This window comes from Hemiscyllium ocellatum, chromosome 3 (assembly GCF_020745735.1).
Source record: "Hemiscyllium ocellatum isolate sHemOce1 chromosome 3, sHemOce1.pat.X.cur, whole genome shotgun sequence".
Lineage (NCBI taxonomy): Eukaryota > Metazoa > Chordata > Chondrichthyes > Orectolobiformes > Hemiscylliidae > Hemiscyllium > Hemiscyllium ocellatum.
In genome coordinates, this window is record NC_083403.1 from 84,747,498 (window position 1) to 84,768,108 (window position 20,611).

General features: G+C 39.3%; 1 protein-coding gene across 3 annotated transcripts in view; it reads left to right on the top strand.

Annotated features, from left to right (window-relative positions):
* The window catches only part of LOC132806615 (protein downstream neighbor of Son-like), a 45,349-nt gene extending 25,092 nt beyond the window's left edge, over nt 1–20,257 (top strand). The window contains exons 3-9 of one of the 3 annotated variants that reach the window (XM_060821258.1): nt 497–682; nt 5,896–6,074; nt 6,888–7,066; nt 8,958–9,063; nt 16,106–16,225; nt 18,166–18,352; nt 19,320–20,257. In XM_060821258.1, coding sequence (XP_060677241.1) covers nt 497–682; nt 5,896–6,074; nt 6,888–7,066; nt 8,958–9,063; nt 16,106–16,225; nt 18,166–18,352; nt 19,320–19,517 — 1,155 coding nt within the window. In that variant the 3' untranslated portion in view covers nt 19,518–20,257. The remainder of the gene's footprint in view (nt 1–496; nt 683–5,895; nt 6,075–6,887; nt 7,067–8,957; nt 9,064–16,105; nt 16,226–18,165; nt 18,353–19,319) is intronic. The other 2 variants (XM_060821259.1, XM_060821260.1) reach the window with 2 other exon arrangements.
* Nucleotides 20,258–20,611: the final 354 nt, after the last annotated feature.

Consider the following 20,611-nt stretch of genomic DNA (forward strand, 5'->3'; position numbering starts at 1 on the left):
AAAATGAGGTCTGCAGATGCTGGAGATCACAGTTGAAAATGTGTTGCTGGTTAAAGCACAGCAGGTCAGGCAGCATCCAAGGAATAGAAATTCGACGTTTCGGGCATAAGCCCTTCATCCTGATGAAGGGCTTATGCCCGAAACGTCGAATTTCCTATTCCTTGGATGCTGCCTGACCTGCTGTGCTTTAACCAGCAACACATTTTTAACTGAATTTAAACCTAGGTTTCAGAAAGAAAAATAGATCCACATTGGGCACCACTTCATTGACCCATCGACTGTCTTTAAAATTCAATGTTATTCATTACCACATTGTGTAGGATATAATTTTCAGCATCATTGAATTGATATGAATAAATTTTTATTCAAAATTTAAGAACAGTAGACATTTTTCTTGACCAAATAAACTTGCATGAAGTTAACCCATGCAAGAATATTGTATGAGTGAGGCAAATATCCAATCATGATCTTTGTTTATTTTTGATCCTTCACTTAGGCTTCAGCTGAATGTAGCCCAGATCAGCCTAGTGTTTACCCAGATGGACATACTGACTGGAGTATTAAAACAAGAGTCCTGATTACCTCACCTACTCCATTCTCCTGGGCAAAATCAAGTATCAAATTGTTATCAGGATCCATTCACAGAACAACAATAAAAGCTGATGATTTTTATATTAAACAGGTAGGGCCTTTTTGAGGAAAAAAGATCATGTTGCCACCAATTGCAATATTTTATGCTATCCTGCCTGCTTTGTTTCTGACTAACCTCGTTACTAAGACACTCTGCTGAGAAATTAGTAAAGGGAACAGTACCCTGTCTTACCTTTTTGAATTGTTTTCATATAACCACTAACGAAATTGTATATGTTTAAAAAAATCATTATTAGTCTGATAACCTTCTAGTCAACAAAAAAAACTGCCATTTCAGACTTTCCTTTTTGTTTGTGTTATCCATAAGGCAAGTGTTTATCACTTTTCTAGAGTTACCCTTCACTGATATGGTTTACAGTGTTATTTGTCATTATTCTGAAAATACAGTTATATGCAGCAACTTGAATAAGAATTGGAAGAAATGCCCGGTTTCATTTAACTCCTAATAAATTAAAAGGGTGGGGGAGGGGATGATGGTGAAAGTATTTTTTGAAAACACTAAGAATCAACTATTTTCGTTTGTACGCCAGTTTGCAGTTTAATGTCTACAAAGCTTTTGCTAAAAAGCAATGTTTTAATTTTGTGAAAACATTGAAGTAATCTCAAAACTAGTTGTGCTGGATAAGCCATCACCTTACCCATAAATTCTTGTCTCATAATAAATTAAGTAAGTAGGTTAAAACATTCTGCTGAACTAAAGATGAAGCAAGAGCACTGAGAGTTTTTTGGCAAAGTGTCAGCTTTTTCAAGATTTTGTGGAGGATTTAATTCTGCGAGGTCCAGTGAGACCTCTCTCTGTACCTCACCAAACTTAGCTCCTTAACTACTGGCCCCACCACTGCACATCTGTACATAATTCTAGCTCCATTTTACCACGCATGAACTCCCTGAAGAAATTGCAACTCTCCAGTTATCTGCCAAAAAATGAGTATCTCTCGTGTCTGTGCCATGTTTTGAAAGGCTGCTGTGCATGCACATGAGCACTACAATTGCCCTGCTCTGTGACGGACATTTTGTCAGAAGATGTCAGACAAAATAGCATTTTGATTCTGTGACACAGTCCTGGTGGAAAGGATGGTCCAGACGAGGGCATTCCTCTTCTTGGATGACTGACATTTGAGCTTAGTCTGAGGTCGCCACTGGTTGGTACTGTCTCCACACTCCATAGGAACAGCTATTAGGGCTTCTCAAGAAGGTCAGCAACTTCTTGGGTAAATGTAAGTGTCACATTCTTCTCTTTGCTACCTCACACTCATTCTAGCTCTACTGCTGTATCTACTTCCCAACAAAGTTCATACACTATCACATTCACTATTGCCTGCAAATTCCTCCTTCACTTGCTGCCCCAAACACTAATAGCTGTGTCACTTAATTTAACCTTACTTAGTCTTTCTCTCCATCTCTCATTTCAGCAGAAGACAGTCCAAATAAATTAGTGCCCAGACCAGGAGGGATGCCCAACATCAAACACATAATTATAACTACTGGCTGCTACACATTCTCTTCCTTGTGTCTTGCAGGCACCAGTGGGATGTCCACAGCCTCAAGAGAGAAATTGCATGATCCACCAGAACCATCACCTTGACTTTTGAGGACAAGAATGTCTCAGTGGTAGCATTAATAAGTCTGCCTCCGGTACCCCCACCAGCTCAGATACTAATGTCTCAGTGGGAATGTTATGCTTAGCAGGTTTGGGAGCACAATCTGGTGAGCATGCCACTATAATAGCTCTGTAGCTGCCAAGGAAGAAGCACCCCAGGCTGCTGGCAATCTGAAGATGCCAGAGATCAAGCACCTGCTCAGCCGTAGACAGGAGACACTCTTGTGGTGTCAGCAGTTAGGGACTTCACAGGCATTTGGAGGATTTGGAGCAGCAGGCCAGTTTGTGGGAGGTAATGGCCCTCAATACCTAGAGGCTGCAGGAGAACAGCGACACTATGGGAACCCAGCTTCGTCAAGCTTATGATTGTCTGACTGCCTCCATGGACAAGCTGGCAGCTGCCATGAAAAGCCAACTCCAGCATCCACTTGCTGGAGATGCACATACACTCCCATCCTCCCAGCCATTGGTCCTCCAGACTGAAGCGATAGAGACAGGAGAATAGGGAATCAGGTGCAAATTCCATCTGCCTGTTCCTCACAAGGAGACAGGGCTGTGCCAGGAGGCACCCAATTGGAGATGGCATCACATAATGGACTCTCAAAAGTCTCTTCTCTGGACAATCTGTAGTTTGTGCACCCTCCACCTCAGCAAACGAAAGAAGATATTGGAATAATTTAACTCCAATAGAAAACAGAATCATAGAGTATTTAACCACTAAACAGTAATTTTCAACATAGTAACATTCTCATAAACACACACTTGATTAAGGCAAATTCAGCAAAACAGGTTGCTTTATATGCAATTTGAATAGCAGGAAGAGAACACCCAGCTTTTAGCTGTATCCGAGAGAGGAAAAGCAGCTTCCACATCCAGCTTCATGACCTCAGCAACTGTGACTAAAAAACTAAAACTAAACATCCTGATTCTGTGAGAGCTTGCCCCACCCATTCAGGCTGCTTGGATTGTTCCTACTTTTGAAAAAACTTGAGGCCTCGCAAGTTGTTTATGGAATTTCAATAGTTACCTTGACGCCTCTGTCTTAAAACTTTTCTTCACTTTTAAAAAAAGAACAAAATACACTTCTTAAAGTCATAGCATCTTCACAGAAATACATTCATTCATTTTTCCTTGTGAAACTTTTAATTTATCGCAATAAATTACTTCCACTGATTTCAAACCTTTAACAACAATATGTCTTCTAATTTACTTTAACTCAAGATTCATTCCCTGAGTAAAAAAATGAGGTCTGCAGATGCTGGAGATCACAGCTGCAAATGTGTTGCTGGTCAAAGCACAGCAGGCCAGGCAGCATCTCAGGAATAGAGAATTCGACGTTTCCTGATGAAGGGCTTATGCTCGAAACGTCGAATTCATTCCCTGAACATAGTTTAACTTTGGAAAGGCAGAATCTGTAATTGCCTGCTTTACTAAGCTCAAGTACACATTGTGTGAGCATATCCAGTCTCTGTACATTTTACTGAAATCCCAGTCATCACACTGGTATGTTTGTATGCATGTCCATGATTACTGCCTTTTTGAATTATTCATAATTTCATCAGGATGGATTTTAATATGATTTATTTTTAAAATATTTCCCAGAAGGGAAAGATTAACTATTAATTTTTAAGTTCAGGAAAGGGAAGATTTAAAAAATAAAGGAAGATGGGAAAGACATATGATTCTGTAAAAGGTGGCCAGACCGTCCACCTCCACCCTGCCTATCTCCCTCCAACCTTTGGAAGTTCAAGACAAGGAGGGTCCATTCATCTGTGGCAAGATGTCCTTCAGCATGTCTGCATTGTCCAGATGTGTGCGCCTGGGTTGCATGACTAAATCTCCAGGATCAACAGGCTCCAATGCCAAACAGGTTCCCTCAGTCCTAGGTGAAGAACTTTGGCTAATACTAAGACATAATGGGAGAGAAGAAGGAAGCAGACCTTTTGAAAATGCTTTGGTGTCAGAGGTGACAACACACTGTATATAAGGTTTTTAATTTGTGTAAGTTTCATTCGTTTCTGTGTTGGCCCAGAGACACACCTCTACTTGTTTGGCTCAAATAGAAACAAAGAAAAGTTAAAATCACCTTTCTGGAGTCTTCTGACTCAGCTCCCCTTGCTACCAGGTTGGTCAGATGAGCATCAACAACTTCTCCACACAAGCCAGATGTTAAAATTACATGGATAAGGCTATTAGAAGCTATTGTAGAAGTGTGACAATTTAGTAAATATTTAGACTGGATTTTTCAAAGTTCTGTGAGGTTAATTAGAAATGGAGAATGTTTCCTCATTTTCAAAACTAGTGACCATTTTGTTTCTTTGTAATAACAATTTTCAAATTGGGTCTCCCTGTCATTATCCTGATAGTGAACTCAGTGATATCTCTGAACTGCCCTATAGAAACAGCACACTACATTCATAAACCTATTTCTGAGTTGAGCATGATCGGCTCACTCCAATACTGAGATGGGACTTCTGCATAACCTCAATTAAAGACACAATTACCTCTTTGCATTGCATTTTGTGCTAAAGTGTGATTAGTGCTAGTATGTGCAAATTCTTCATCTCCAAAGGATCATGCCCTACAAATTGATCACCGCGCACTTTTTAATGAGTTCTCCACAAATTTATTTTAACTTTGGTGTCCCTTCAAGTGTAAATTGCGATTTCTAGTTCTACTGTTTTGGACAATGTGAAAACCTATAGCCCTGCCATTTTCTTATCTTGTTCCTATTTAGAATCCTGAAAACAGCAATTAGATTATTAAATTAGAATATTCCAGCAGAATATTATGCTCACTCTTTGTAACAGTGCCCATCATCCAAATCCTCAATACCCTCAATCATTTTGGTTAGTTTCATCTGCTTTCTTTCAAGAGTTGCAATATCCTTTCATTAAAGCCATGACAGGAACAATATATCATATTCTAAATGTCATCATGTCAATCATTTATAAAGCAACAGGATTATCTCAATATTTGACAGGATCTACAAAATGTTTAATATTCTAACATTTAGTTTGTTTTAGTGACAACCAATGAATAATGTTGTGATGGTATATATTTATTGTTCATTAGGATCTCCAGATCGCTTTCATTTTAGTTGCACGTTATTTTCTTTGCATTAAGTTATGGTCCCCCATAGTATTTTTGTCCTTGTAGGAAGCTTTGAATCTCCCTACATTGGAGTTTAGTGAAAATAATTTTCTGTGAAATAAAAGTAACTCTTGCCTGACACTATTGAGTTGAGAATGCTATGAGTTGGAAACCAGATGAAAGTTAAGTAATTTTTACTCAAAAATGAAATTGCTATATATAACTGAATTTTGGGAAAATCTAGTAATTATGAACCTTTTAGTTTCTGTAGATAAAATAATTGTTAACAACCATTAGATTCCTGCAAAAAAGGGGAAACTCTGGCTTTGTATTTGTACACAAAAACATTTAGACTTCCATTTATTTGAGTTTTATAAATTGTTGTTCTAAATTAGTTCTAGTTAAAAATGTATCATGATGGCTGACAATGTCCTAACATTTTTGGTCTGTTTTACTGTGAACTAATAATAAAAATCATAAAGAAAAATCTTTTGTTTTTAATTTGCTCAGAGCAAGTAAGTATTTTATTTTGATTTTTTTTACCTATTCAGGAGCCTGATGATAGCCCTACTTTAAAATGTGCCTTCCAGCAGAGTCTGAGATACTGGATGCATCCCAGGCTACCCTGGCTGCAACTTTTTCCAAGAATTGGTGTTGATAGTATATCAGTTGATGATGGTTTACTGTGGTCCCCAGATTACAAGATACAGAATATTTTAATGAAAGACTGGTAAGTCAGTAGTAGCCAGCTGAGAAGTAACATGTTGGTAGAAGACTGAAGCACAGATTTTCATTTTTGAAACAATGCTTCCATCTGCTTACATTGTCATCTTTACTTTTGGGAGATTCTGTTTTTCTGTGAATGAAATGCACGAGGTATAAAATCAAATTTTTTTAAAGCGAAGGTTAGGATAGTTACCAATTTAACATGAACGAGTTTCTACTTTACATGCACTACTGTGGTTCTGGCTCTTTGTTGCATCTAAACTGCTTGAGTCTCTTTTAGGTCTGTGCAGTTCTGAATTAAACTTATATTCAATATGTTTTTTTTCATCCTTTAAAATATCTCATCCAAGTATTAGCCTACACAAACTTCCCAGCTTGCTATAAAGCTCTATGCCCTTCTACAAATCTATCTACTTGACTAATTAACTTGTTTAGTAATGTGCACCCCAAATGCAGCGATGGATCATTTTTCCTGGATTAATGACGCACAAAGGGCCCCCAGTGTAGTAAATTGAAATATGGGGAAAAGACCCTCTGATCCATCCAGTTGGTCTGAGGCAACAGCTTGGGCATTCCTATGCCACCCAAAAGTCAAGTGTCTGTTTTGTGATACGAAATAAAAATTGCATTGTCAGTGATAATCAGAATTAGTGCTCTAAGCGTAGTAAATTAGTGGTATTTACAAATTAATCTTCTACGTGCAATTAAAATAACGATTTCATTTGAGATGCAAAAGCAAAGAAATGTAAAATAATAATCTTTTTAAAGATTGTTTTTATTTTTCACATGCTGAAATTAATAATGAATTCTATTCTAGGTTGTCATCCTGTAGCTCACTCTTTGACCTCCTACAGTCTGGTCATTGTCCTTTCTTTTACATCTGTACATACCAATTCACAGTACTTTTCAAGGCTGCTCAGGAATCCAGAGGAGAATCAATTTCTGCCTTGTTGTACCCAGCAAATGTGGAAGTTTTAGAAGCAATGAGATTGTCAGGTAAATCATTTCTATTGCATTATCCATTTTGAACTGAGTGCAATAGTTCTGAAATAATAATCTTAAGGTTGAATAGTATTAATAGATAAATTCTGAATGTAAAGTAATGAAAAATTATTTGTTATTATGAATCTTTATAATGCATGCTTGCCACCATGACTTTGCATGATAATTTTGATCTGGTTAGGGTTTGTTCACATTTTAAAAAAATCTGAATGCTTTATTTTAACAAGTAAAACCACTCCAAGATTGCACTTCTTGAAACTTTTTAGCAAGCAATTTAAATAGAATAATTACTCAAAACCGTACATACTCGAGTAATAGTCAAATTTTTTTGACTGCTTCTAAAGGTTAAATTTATGGGGTCGACTATTACATGGCTACTACTTTTAAGTGGCTGAAATTCATGTCTGTCAAAATTCATATTGTATCATTAGCAGAAGCCCAATTGATCTCTAAACGAATAAAGAAAAAAAAGTGAATTACAGTAATTCTGAAAACCCAGAGCGGAGTGCAATGCTTGGCAGACTGAAAGACCCAGAGCGGAGAAGGACGACTGGCACACTGACTCCTAAATGTTGATCTGTTATCTGTGAAGAGCTAGGGTCGACTTTTACACAAGATAAATGGAAAATTCCAGATTTTTTGGCCAGAAATAGGGGGTCGACTTTTACGAGATCAACTATTACTCGGGTATATAAGGTATATTTTGCACATTGGTTTACTTTCCTACTTCATCCAAAAAATGTTTCTTGTAAAACACATCAATCTTGAAGTTATTTACTTCCTAGAGTATTCATAAGTATGCCACAGCCTTCTGGAGAATTCTCCTCATCATCCGCTGTTATTGGAGGTAAAACTTTTGTTTACAGTCTCTTGACTGTGGATGTCCAGCCCTTTATTATGGTGATTTTTCAATACTTCCAAGTTTCTCGTTTCGAAAAGACACTCTTAAACTTACAAGTTGTAAGCTGAAATTAAGCCTTATGCATATTTTTCAGTCAGTGATACCTTTAGGTGAAAGTGAGGACTGCAGATGCTGGAGATTAGAGTCGAGAGTGTGGTGTTGGAAACGCACAGTAGGTCAGGCAACATCTGAGGAGCAGGAGATTCGATGTTTTGGGCAAAAACATCAGGAATGAGGTCTTTAGGGTCTTACTGTTTTCCCTGTGCATATCTGTTTAATGGTGATTCACTTTGGCTATCTTTTCTCAAGGATCTGCAAATCACAAGGTTTAAACTGCAACTAAAAACATCTCCTTGCAAACAACCAGATAAATCGAAACCAAAGCACTTTCCTAAGTTTCACCCAACTCCATGACAGTATAGCCTGCTGTGTGGGCTTTTTTAAATTGACCAATAATTTATCACTTGCAATTTATTCCAATATCCAACTAAGTTAAATAGGGTTTACAGTCTTTTGGGATTTACTGAATGTTTTTAAAGTGGTTGGGTATCTCTGTGAATAAAATTTTACTTTTACAAGCATTGTAGACATTACATTCCCAATTCTTTCACCAATAAGCCACCTGCTGTTTTATAGCTCTGTTCAAACCTTTTACCCACAGGGTTAAAGTATAACTTAAAAGTTATTTTAAAACTCATAAGCCATGAACTAGATATTTTTGACAATTACATAATTGTGATTGAAACAATTACATAAAATTGACAGAAAATATAGATACAGAAGATTTACAAAAGCTAAAATAATACCGAAACAATACATCATTGAAACAAGCCTCCTTGTAAATGGAAAAAATATTAAATATTGATATTTTTGAAATTTTGTATCTTTAAGGAGATGAATGGATTAAATGATTCAATAGTGTTTTTTTGATTCTTGTTTTGAAGCAAGATCTTTTTGTCATTGACTGTATTCCATGTTTTGCAGAAGTTGTGTTCTCAACATATTTAGTTGAGAATTCTCAGGAAAATGTTCACGTGAACCTTTCTTCATCAGATGGATGTGGGTCAGTACATCTTACACCAGCTCATTTGTAAGTAGCTCAGTATATAACTAATAGTTTTTTTATGAAATTCCTTGAACAATATTGTCATTAATATTTACAGTGTATTGCATTATTGTTGCCCCAAATATAGCTACTCTATATTAGTAGATAGCAATGTGTTGAGGCCAAAAAAATGGTTTGTCAGTTTTTCCACTTTCTCCTGAGCTGGAATATGAACAAAGTTCTTTTCACTTGCCCATGCATGTAAAAGAACCAAAATAGAGGGCTGAGCTTTACATGCCTTCGTGCCTTATGTAGATGAGAGGTGATCTGACTTAAAAATAAACAAGAAACACAGTTTCATGATCAGGGGCTACTCATTTAAGACTGAGCTGAGAAATGTCTTCACTTGTGATATTTGAAATACCCTACCTTAGAGGGTTACAAGTGCTCCATCACTGAATATATTTAAGGCTGAAAAATACAGATTTTTGATCTCTCAAGAAATCAAGAATATGGGGAGCAGGTGAAAAAATGGAGTTGAAGCCCAAAATCACATTAAACGGCAGAGGAGGTTGTATTGTGTATTCCTGCTCTTTTATTTTATGCTTTGAAGTCTGGGCTACAAAATTTGAGTTAGAGTAGTATTATGTGAACATGTATCAGGAATGTAGGCATGCAGCCATTTGTTTCAATCATGACCTTCACAATTTTCTGTCCATTATAGTGAATAAGGACTATGTGAGAAGGCTACACAGGATGGCGTTGCAACAGAGGGATAGCAAGCCACGCCAGTCATCCTCCCTATCATAGGTACCAACAAATAGATAACACTAGGGCAGAGGTTCTACTAAGGGAGTATGAACAGCTAGGAGCTAAATTGAAAAGCAGAATCAAAAATGCAATAATCTCTGAATTAATCCCAGAGCCACAAGCTAATTGGCACATGGCCAATAAGATTAAGCAGGTAAATGCGTGGCTGAAAGATTGGTGTGGGAGAAATATATTTGAATTCATGGGATATTGGCACCAGTACTGGGGAAGAAGGGACCTGTTCCAATGGGATTGTCTTCATATGAGTAAAAACCCCACTGGTTCTCACCTACCACCCCACCAACCTCCGTATACAGCGTATCATCCGCCGTCATTTCCGCCACCTCCAAACGGACCCCACCACCAGGGATATATTTCCCTCCCCTCCCCTATCAGCGTTCCGCAAAGACCACTCCCTTCGTGACTCCCTCGTCAGGTCCACACCCCCCACCAACCCAACGTCCACTCCCGGCACCTTCCCCTGCAACCGCAGGAAATGCAAAACTTGCGCCCACACCTCCTCCCTTACTTCTCTCCAAGGCCCCAAGGGAGCCTTCCATATCCGCCACAAATTCACCTGCACCTCCACACATCACGGTGGGTGGTGGGCATCACGGAGAGGTGGCTGCAAGCGGATCGGAATTGGGAGCTGAATATTCAAGGTTACACATCCTATTGAAAAGATAGGCAGGTGGGCAAAGGTGGTGGTGTTGCCTTATTAGTAAGAAATTTTATTAAATAAATAGTAAGAAACAAAGTAGGATCAAATGGTGTAGAATCTGTGTGGACAGAATTGAGGAACCACAAAGATAAAATTTTTAAAAAGTTGGAGGTACAGGCCTCCAAACAGTAAGCAGGAGCTGGGATGCAAAGTACACTAGGAAACAGAAAAGATGTATAGGAATGGCAAAGTTACAGTGATCATGGGGGGGAATTCCAATATGCAGGCGGATTGAAAAGATCAGGTTGGTGGTTTTGAAGGAAAAGGAATTTGTGGAATGTCTACGAGTTGGCCTTTTGGAGCAACTTGTGGTGGACCCCACTAGGGAATAGGCAATACTGGATTTAGTGTTGTGCAATGAGGCAAACTTGATAAGGGAGCTTAAGATGAAGGAACCCTTAGGACACAATGATCATAATATGATGGAATTTCCTCTACGATTTGAGAGGGAGAAAATAGAATCAGAGATAACTGTATTACAGCTGAATAAAGCTGAAAAATGTGTTGCTGGAAAAGCGCAGCAGGTCAGGCAGCATCCAAGGAACAGGAGAATCGATGTTTCGGGCATAAGCCCTTCTTTCAGGAATGAGGAAGGTGGGCCAAGCAGGCTAAGATAAAAGGTAGGGAGGAGGGACTTGGGGTTGGGGGGGGTTGAGAATGCAATAGGTGGAAGGAGATTAAGGTGAGGGTGATAGGCCGGAGAGGGGGTGGGGGCGGAGAGGTCAGGAAGAAGATTGCAGGTCAATCTTCTTTGACCTGCAGTCTTCTTCCCGACCACTCTGCCCCCCCACCCCCTCTCCAGCTATTACCCTCACCTTAACCTCCTTCCACCTATCACATACCCAATGCCCCTCCCCCAAGTCCCTCCCCCTACCTTTTATCTTGGCCTGCTTGGCCCACCTTTCTCATTCCTGAAGAAGGGCTTATTCCTGAAATGTCGATTCTCCTGCTCCTTGGATACTGCCTGACCTGCTGCACTTTTCCAGCACACATTTTCAGCTCTGATCTCCAGCATCTGCAGTCCTCACTTTCTCCTTACAGCTGAATAAAGGCAACTACAGAGACATAAGGGAGGAGCTGGGTAGACTTGACTGCAAGAGGAGCCTAACAGGAAAGATGGTGGAATAGCAATGGCAGGAGGTTCTGGGGGTAATTCAGGAGACACAGCAGAGATTCATCCCAAGAAAAAAGAAACCTGCTACAAGGAGGATGAGGCAACCATGACTGACTTGGGAAGTCAGGGATAGCATAAAAGCAAAAATAAAAGCATATAATGCGGCAAAGAACAGTGGGAAACCAGAGGATTGGGAAGCTTACAAAGACCAACAGAGGGTAACAAAAACACAAATAAGGAAGGAGAAGGGTAAATATGAGGGTAAGCTAGCCAACAATATAAAGGAAGAATATAAGTGTTTCTTTCAATGTGTATAGGGCAAAAGAGAGGCAGAAGTGGACATTGCGCTACTGGAAAACAACGCTGGAGAAATGGTAGTGAGGAACAAGGAAATGGCTGAGGAACTGATTAATTACTTTGCATCAGTCTTCATGGTGGAAGACATGAGTAATATCCCAAAAATTCAAGAGACTGAGGAGGCAGAGCTGAGTATGGTGGCCATCACCAAGGAAAAGATGCTAGAAAAACTGAATGGCCTGAAGGTGGATGAATTACCTGGACCAGATGGACTACACCCTAGAGTTCTTGGGGAGATAGCTAAAGTGATAGTGGAGGCGTTAGTGGTGATCTTTCAGGAATTGCAAGAATCAGGAAGAGTCCCAGAGGACTGGAAAATTGCTAATGTGACACCCCTGTTTAAAAAGTGAGTTAAGGCAAAAGACAGTAAATTACAGATCAATTAACCTTATCTCAGTCGTGGGTAACATCCTGCTATTGTGAAGGATGAGATTTCTGAATATTTGGAAGTGTGTGGTAAAAAGTCAGCATGCTTTCATCAAGGGGAAGTCATGCCTGACAAAATTGCTAGAATTCTTTGAAGAAGTAATGAGCAGGTTAGACTAAAAAGAGCCAATGGATAGAATCATTGAATCCCTACAATGTGGAAACAGATCCTTTGGCCCAACAAGTCCACACCGACCCTCCAAAGAGTAACCCACCTAAACCCATTCCCTTATATTTACCCCTGACTAATGCACCTAAATTACACATCCCTGAACACTGGGCAATTTAGCCTAGCCAATTCACCTAACCTGTACATCTTTGGATTGTGGGAGGATATCGGAGAACACAGAGAAAACCCATGCAGACATGGGGAGAATGTGCAAAGTCCACACAGATAGCTCAAGGCTGGAATTGAACCCAGGTCCTTGGCGCTGTGAGGCAGCAATGCTAACCAATGAGCCACTGTGTTGCCTCAGGTGGATAACATGGACTTCAAGAAGGAATTTGATAAGGTGCCGCAAGGAAGACTTCTGAGTAAGTTAAGGGCCTGTAGTGTTTGGCTGTGTGGCAGAAATCAGATAAAAAAGCTCCTCCTCAGGATGGCAGCCAGTGACAAGTGGTGATCAGTAAGGCTCTGTGTTGGGACCACAACTTTTCACTCTATACATAAACGATCGAGATGAAGGAGCTAAGGGCAACCTGAACTAAGATCGCAGACGACCCAAAGACACATAGAGGGACAGGTAGCATTGAGGTGGCGTGGAGGCTGCAGAAGGATTTGGACAACTTAGGAGAGAGGGCAAAAAAGTGGCAGGAGGAGTACAATGTGGGAAAGTGTGAGGTCATCTACTTTGGTAAGAAGAATTGAAGGGTAAAAACAATGACTGCAGATGCTGGAAACCAGATTCTGGGTTAGAGTAGTGCTGGAAAAGCATAGCAGTTCAGACAGCCTCCAAGGAGCAGGAAAATGGACGTTTCGGGCAAAAGCCCTTCAGGAATACAGGCAGAGAGCCTGAAGGGTGCGGAGATAAATGAGTGGAGGGTGGGGGTGGGGAGAAAGTAGCATAGAGTACAATAAGTGAATGGGGGTGGGGATGAAGATGATAGGTCGGGGAGGAGGTGGGGGAAGGTAGCAAAGAGTACAATGGGTGGATGGGGGTGGGAATGAAGGTGATAGGTCAGAGAGGAGGGTGGAGTGGAGAGGTGGAAAAGAAGATAGGCTGATAGGACAGGTCATGGAGACAGTGCTGAGTTGGAAGTTTGGAGCTGGGGTGAGGTGGGGGAAGGGGAAATGAAGAAACTGTTGAAGTCCACATTGATGCCCTGGGGTTGAAGTGTTCCGAGGCGGAAGATGAGGCATTTTTCCCCAGGGCATCAATGTGGACTTCACCAGTTTCCTCATTTCCCCTTCCCCCACCTCACCCCAGCTCCAAACTTCTAGCTCAGCAGTGTCCCCATGACTTGTCCTACCTGCCATCTTCCTTTCCACCTATCCACTCCACCCTCCTCTCTGACCTATCACCTTCATCCCGACCCCCATTCACCCATTGTACTCTAAGCTACTTTCTCCTCTCCCCACCCACACCCTCCTCTCATTTATCTCTCCACCCTTCAGGCACTCTGCCTTTGCCCGAAACGTCGATTTTCCTGCTCCTTGGATGCTGCCTGAACTGCTATACTTTTCCAGCACCACTCTAATCCAGAACCTACGAAGAATAGAAGCATAGAATGTTTTCTAAATGGGGAGAAAAGTCACATATCTCAAGTGCAAAGAGACTTGGGAATTCTAGTCCAGGATTCTCTTAAGTTAAACTTGTAGGTTGAGTCAGTAGTTAGGAAGGCAAATGCAATGATGGTATTTATTTTAAGAAGACTTGAATATAAAAACAGGGATATACTTCTGAGGCTCTGTAAGGCTCTTGTCAGACCACATTTGGAGTATTGTGCACAGATTAGGGCCCCATATCTCCAGAAGGAGCATGTCCAGAGGAGATTCACGAGAATGGTGCCAGGAATGAAAAGCTTAACATATGAGGAATGTTTGAGGACTCTGGGTCTATACTCAGAGTTTAGAAGGATAGGGGGTGATCTAATTGAAATATACAGAAGATGTTTCCAGTGGTAGGAGAAACTAGGCCCCGAGGGCACAGCCTTAGTGTAAAAGGGAGAGCCCTTTGGAACAGACATAAGGTGAAACTTCTTCAGCCAGAGAGTGGTGAATCAATGAAATTCATTACCACAGAAGGCTGTGGAGGCCAGATCATTGAGTATATTTAAGGCTGAGATAGATGGGTTGTTAAGTGTTAAGGGGATCAAGGGTTACGGGGAGAATGGAGTTGAGAAATTTGTCAGCCTTGATTGCATGGTGGAGCAGACTTGATGGGCTGAATGGCTTCATTCCTGCTCAGATGTCTTTTGTTATCACTGGATTTGCAACATAGTGAAACTAAAGCATTTAGTGACCCTCAAAATTGCTCAATTTTTCCTAACTGGATTTTACAAAATTTGTGTCTTGGACACCAAGTTTAGAACTTATTATTTATTAATAAATAGTTGATAATTTAGATTGTAACTTTGCCTAATAGGTTGTATTCTGCTAATGTCATTAAACTCTATGATCTAAGCCCAACCTTTTATGAGCAGATAATGAAGGGATAAATTAAAAAAGAAAATAACATGTAATTTGCTAGTTCGATAACTGTTTGAACAATGAATACTAGGTCTTCATGAAAACTTTTAATAATGGGTGTGTTACAGACAGGTAGAATTGTATATCTTGAATTCCAAAGTCACTAGTCAATGTGAACAATTTTCACAGATGTCTGACTTTTACTTATTTCTTACAGACTGGAGTTCTTAGCTCAGACTGTTCAACAAGTCGTAATAAGAAAAACTAGAGAGAGCAAAACCAAGAAAAAACTTCCAAGTCTGGTAGCTTTTACAGCAAATACTGCCTCCTGCTCAAAAATCCAGAGCCAGTTCATTCTTTGTTCTTTCTTTTTTAACTTTGTGTGGTTGGCTGGCCAGTACCTGTCCTGCCTTGATTGACTAGTTCAACATCCAATCAGTCTCTAATCATAATAACATCCCTGTGTCAAATCGTCTACAGTGTCCTTACAGCAGTAATTAACCTGCTTTATCTTCCCAGGCCTATTCCCAACAAGCAACATAAGGCTTTTGTTTTTCCTCATTATAAAACAAGCTGCTATTCAAACTTCAATTCTCAAATTCAACTCAGTTCCAAAGCAAAAATGAAGACAATGAAAAAAAATAGTGATGGCCTCAGTGATGGCTGTTACATAATATTAACATTTGGTATTATGTTTTGACAGAAAAGCAATTTTCAGGTAGTATTCTTTGTCAGAAGACCATATTTTTATCTTTCATCTAATCATAAAGGAGAAACAGATTGGCCTTTATTAGTCATGCACATGTCGATGTAGATATAGCCAAAATAGCCAAGAATGACAAACAACAGTGTGGCAGATACAACATGAGTCTATAACTTTTATATGGCATTTACTTATTTAAACAGCTCCAAGGGATGAAAGACTGGGTGCACACTGGTGGAATCTGCATGTTCAGCCTTTAGATAATTTAACTGGCAATTTCCTTTATTGGCCAGATATAATGTATATAAAATTTCATTTTTTTAATAGAAATTATATCAGAAATGTCAAAAAAACAGTGATTGACTCACGTGCACAGAAGTCTTTTCCACCCATAAAGACAGAACCTCAGGAAGAAATTCCAACATCAGAGTCATCCGAATGCTATCTGTATCCTTTTCAACTTCTCGATGGAGGTTTAGTTTTGAGCAAAGCGTCAAAAAGTGGTAAAACTACAGGTATCCAGCTTGCTAACAGTCACCATTTTAGATAATTCATATTGTGGAGTAATACGGATGCCAGATGTCTTGATGAGCACAGTTTAGAAAATAATTGAAGGTGAAACACAATAAATTATTCATTAACCTCTAGGATACTCTGAGAGGATGAAGGGTAGAATTTCATTTTCTTCGGAGATAGTCCCCAAGCATGAAGCCACTTTTCTCAGTGCAAACATTGCTTGCTCACTGCTAGGACCTTCCAGCTTTCTGCCATATTTAAAGCTGGTGACACCAATGGTGCTGCAAACCAGGAATGACTGTGCTTGAGCCCCTACATGAATGACAGGGATGTTGAGGTGGTGGATGTGGTCCTGGAGAGGAGCACCATCCTTTATCCAACAGACTGTCACAGGAGTCCACAGCATCAGACGCAACCAGGTTATACACAGAGTACAGGATCAGTCACTGATGTATCCCGGGTGAAAAGGAATGACCAACAGTACAAGAAGGAGATCAGTGGTATTATGCTTTCCCCAAAGAGTAAGTACCACCTTCTCTCTGCTTTCTGTATTCACAGGGCCACCGTACCTTCGTGATTGCATGCTTTATTTCCATTCATCAACTCTTGACCTTTTGGGAAATAAGGCAAAGCAAGTGACTGAGATATCTGTGAGGAACCTTTTTGGTCTAGTGACCATAATTGTGTTCGTTTTTAAATTAAGGAAAAGGGTAGGCCTTGTATGTAAGTTAAAGTTCTAAATTGGAGCACGGCCAATTGTGACAGTATTAGACAGGAACTTTACAAAGTTAATTAGGGTAACCTGTTTGCAGGCAAAGGGATGACTGGCAAGTAGGAGGCATTCGAAAGTGAGATAACAAGAATTCAGAGACAGTATGTTCCTGTAGAGTGAAGGGCAAGGTTGTTAGGAGTAGGGAACAGTGGATGACTAGAGATATTGAGGCTCTGGTCAAGAGAAAGGATCCATATGTCAGGTATAGATAGCTGGGATCAAGTGAATCCCTTGAGGATTATAAGTGGTATAAGAGGGAAATCAGGAGTGTTGTCTCTGGTCGGACCAATGCTTGACTGACCGTGTCAATCCCCTGGACTGAATTGGACATACACCTTTACTGATGGTTTCAGTAGCTCTTGACTTAAGTGTAGTTCCCTTTCACCCCACTAAGGACTGTACCACTTAAAAAGCTGCCTGCTTCTTGCTCTGTATTAAGAGGTAATGCAAGCCACTGAAGCTGACTGTTCAGAATGGAGCCCTAAAAAAGCAATGCGAGCCCCAAAGAGGCTGGAAGCCCAAAGGTCAGTGCTGAAATCAAAGAGTATATACTGAGGAGGCAAAGTGAAGGACAGACATTTTGTGCTTACTTGGAAGCTGCCAATGAGTCAGCATTATGAAAGCAAGGTGAGAGCCAGAAGATGCATGAGGTATGTATGTGTCTCTGCATGGAAATCTGGAGCTCACAGTCTGAAAGGGTAATAGAAACAGAAACCGTCATCCTTTAAGTGGTAATTGGAAGCAAATTTGATACTACAAAACCAAAACCCAAGAGCTGGAAAATGGGATTAGGCTGGATCATCATCTTTTCAGCCAGTGTGGATGCAGTGGGTCAAATAGCATCCTTCCATTCTCTAAATTTCTATAATTGACTCAATATGCACCACATTTTGATGCATTCATTCTGTTTTCAATGATACAGAATTATGTATAAGTATCCTTTCATTATCACGTACAAGCATCCATGTGCTAAAAACATAAAAATGAAGTGACAATATGATTTCTAAAGCCAATTATGCAAGTAAGTTATTCCAATACTCTCTTGGTAGTATACAATAATTTAATATTCAATGTTTTATCCTTAATTTATTCTGATCAGACATGAGGGATATCAGGATATGCAATTGAAATTCCTGGTTGCAGTTGAAGGATCCTACACAGAATCCTTAATAACTTTTCTAATGAACTCATCACATATAGTTGCACAAGAGGGTGTACAGCGAGGGCTGCCACCCACACTGCTTTGCCCTGTGGCCTTCCCCGGAGCAGCTCTACAGTTGCTCCAGGTAAGTTTCTGTTCCATGAACTGAAAAATGCTTTAAAGGTCTGAACCAAACAACAATATCTGACAAAACATGTTTGGAAAAGTTATAGTTCACTTAGTTATTTAGCAACAAAAGCTCATTTCAAATCTAGGATTTACTTTGAGGTAGAATCTAAGGTAAAGTGTGTGTAGTTGTTATCATCTTGCTTTGATTCTAGTTGCAAAACTGAAATATACTTTGCAGTCAGCTCTTGTTTTGAACTCTGCAGAGATATAGATTGATCCTCTGTTCATGGGAGATGAGGGGCAACGAGCTAGAAAATGCCAGATTCCTGTTGATTCAAAGATTCTGAAACTTTCCCAACTAGATTCCACAGTTGGCTGTAGATGGGGAAAACAAAAGGTTGTTTTGAGGGCTATTGGAGATAGTAAATGGGATACACTGGTGCTAGTTTGGGCAGGGGGTACAGTGTAGTTGATTGGAAGACCGTGGGAAGTGGTGTAGGAGGTTGGCCAATTATAGCAGAAAACTGGCTGATGGACAACCTGTATGAAGCACTTGCTACTAATTTCTCTTTGTTTGTTCCATTAGTCACGAAATTTAAGTCATTGCCAAAATCTCAAGAGATGTGGTTGCATTTATATATTACAGTGTAGGCTGGAACTGGTTACTTGGATTTCCTAAATGTCCCAGCATTTTAAAGGGAAGTTGGTACTTTCACAGTGATTAGGGATAGAAATTTTGCAAATTTGATAGTTTAACCCTGCCTCACTCAATGGTTGGTTTGAGCATTCCTATTTAACTTGCAATTAGTAGATTTAGCGAGGGCAAGAGTATTCAAATTTATTTCTTGCTCTACTATTGTAGTATTGGGTTTAAACATCACAGTGAAACCTATATGATAAATCTTATGAAAACATTCCACAATGTTTAATGTATATGATATATAACAATTAATGCTAGAATTTTTCAATTTTTCTCCTTGTAGGTTTCTAGTACTTGTGGAAAAGTCCAGGGTTGTCATGGTCTTATAGACTCTTACAGCTTAGAGATCACAGGTCCCATTCTTCCACACTCTATGGACTATATCAATCATATTCTGCAGTGCAACGGGTATGGTGGAACATTGAATGTTGTTAATGTCCAGGAGTGCACCTCTGTCTTCAATGTTCATTTTTCTAGTTAGTCAAAATCGAAACACTACATTTGTTGTCATCGCTATATCAGAAGTAGTTATACTGTTGTGGATCTCCAGCAAACAGTTCTGTGTTTCGTCAGAACTCAAATCATTGCTCAATGCCTAAGCTACTCCCAAAATTAAGGGAATTGTAACAGAAAATAAGTATAGCTACAATTTAACTGTAGTAACAATCTTAAAGATGTAGATTTGTCATGTGAGTAAGCTTGGCTTTCAAGAATTTGTTTTAGCATTTCTGTTTCAGGCAGGAATTATCCCTTGTGTCCTTACTTAGCACCCATTTCATTCACTAATACCTAATTACTTTGTGAAGATTAACTTCACTATTAATGTGAAAGTACATTTTTCTGTAGCTGGCACAATACTGATGTCATGTGAATATATATGTATATATTCCTTTTATAGTCTAATTTGATTATGGCAATATAATGTACTGAGTTATATTTATATTGTGTATTAACCAGTGACTAACAGGAAAAAAATGAGGTATTAGCAAAGTCTGGGTGCAGGGCAGGGAATCTTACTATTTGCAATTATATTGCATTAAATTAACTGTTACGTATTTGGAGATTAAAAATAAATGTTATCTATATTTGGTGCACAATAATCTTAAATGATGTCAGCAGGAATAAACAAACATTAATTATGTATGTTTAATGCTGTATGTACAATAATTTTGGGTCACTGTGTAATTCCTAACAGTTTTTACATAAGCTACAAATTTGGTCCATGACAAACATTGCAACTTGCAAATTATTTAATTGTCTTGTTGATTAAATGTGCATATATAAGACATATTGTTTAATTGACTAATTATTTCATACTGACACTGCTTGTTATACATTCAGGTTGCAAATTCTTTTCCAGAATTTTTCCAAATTTTATTAAAGCAATGAAAAATTAAAATAGCTATTTTTACACCCTTAAAATTATGAATGTGAGTAGAGTATTTTCAGATATTGTGATTTTTCTTTTATTGAGGAACCAAAGTTTTATTTTATTATTTCACTGGATGTGGGTATCAGTGGTAGGGGCAACATTTGTAGTCTATCCCTAATTGTGTCTTGAACAGAGTGGCTTGC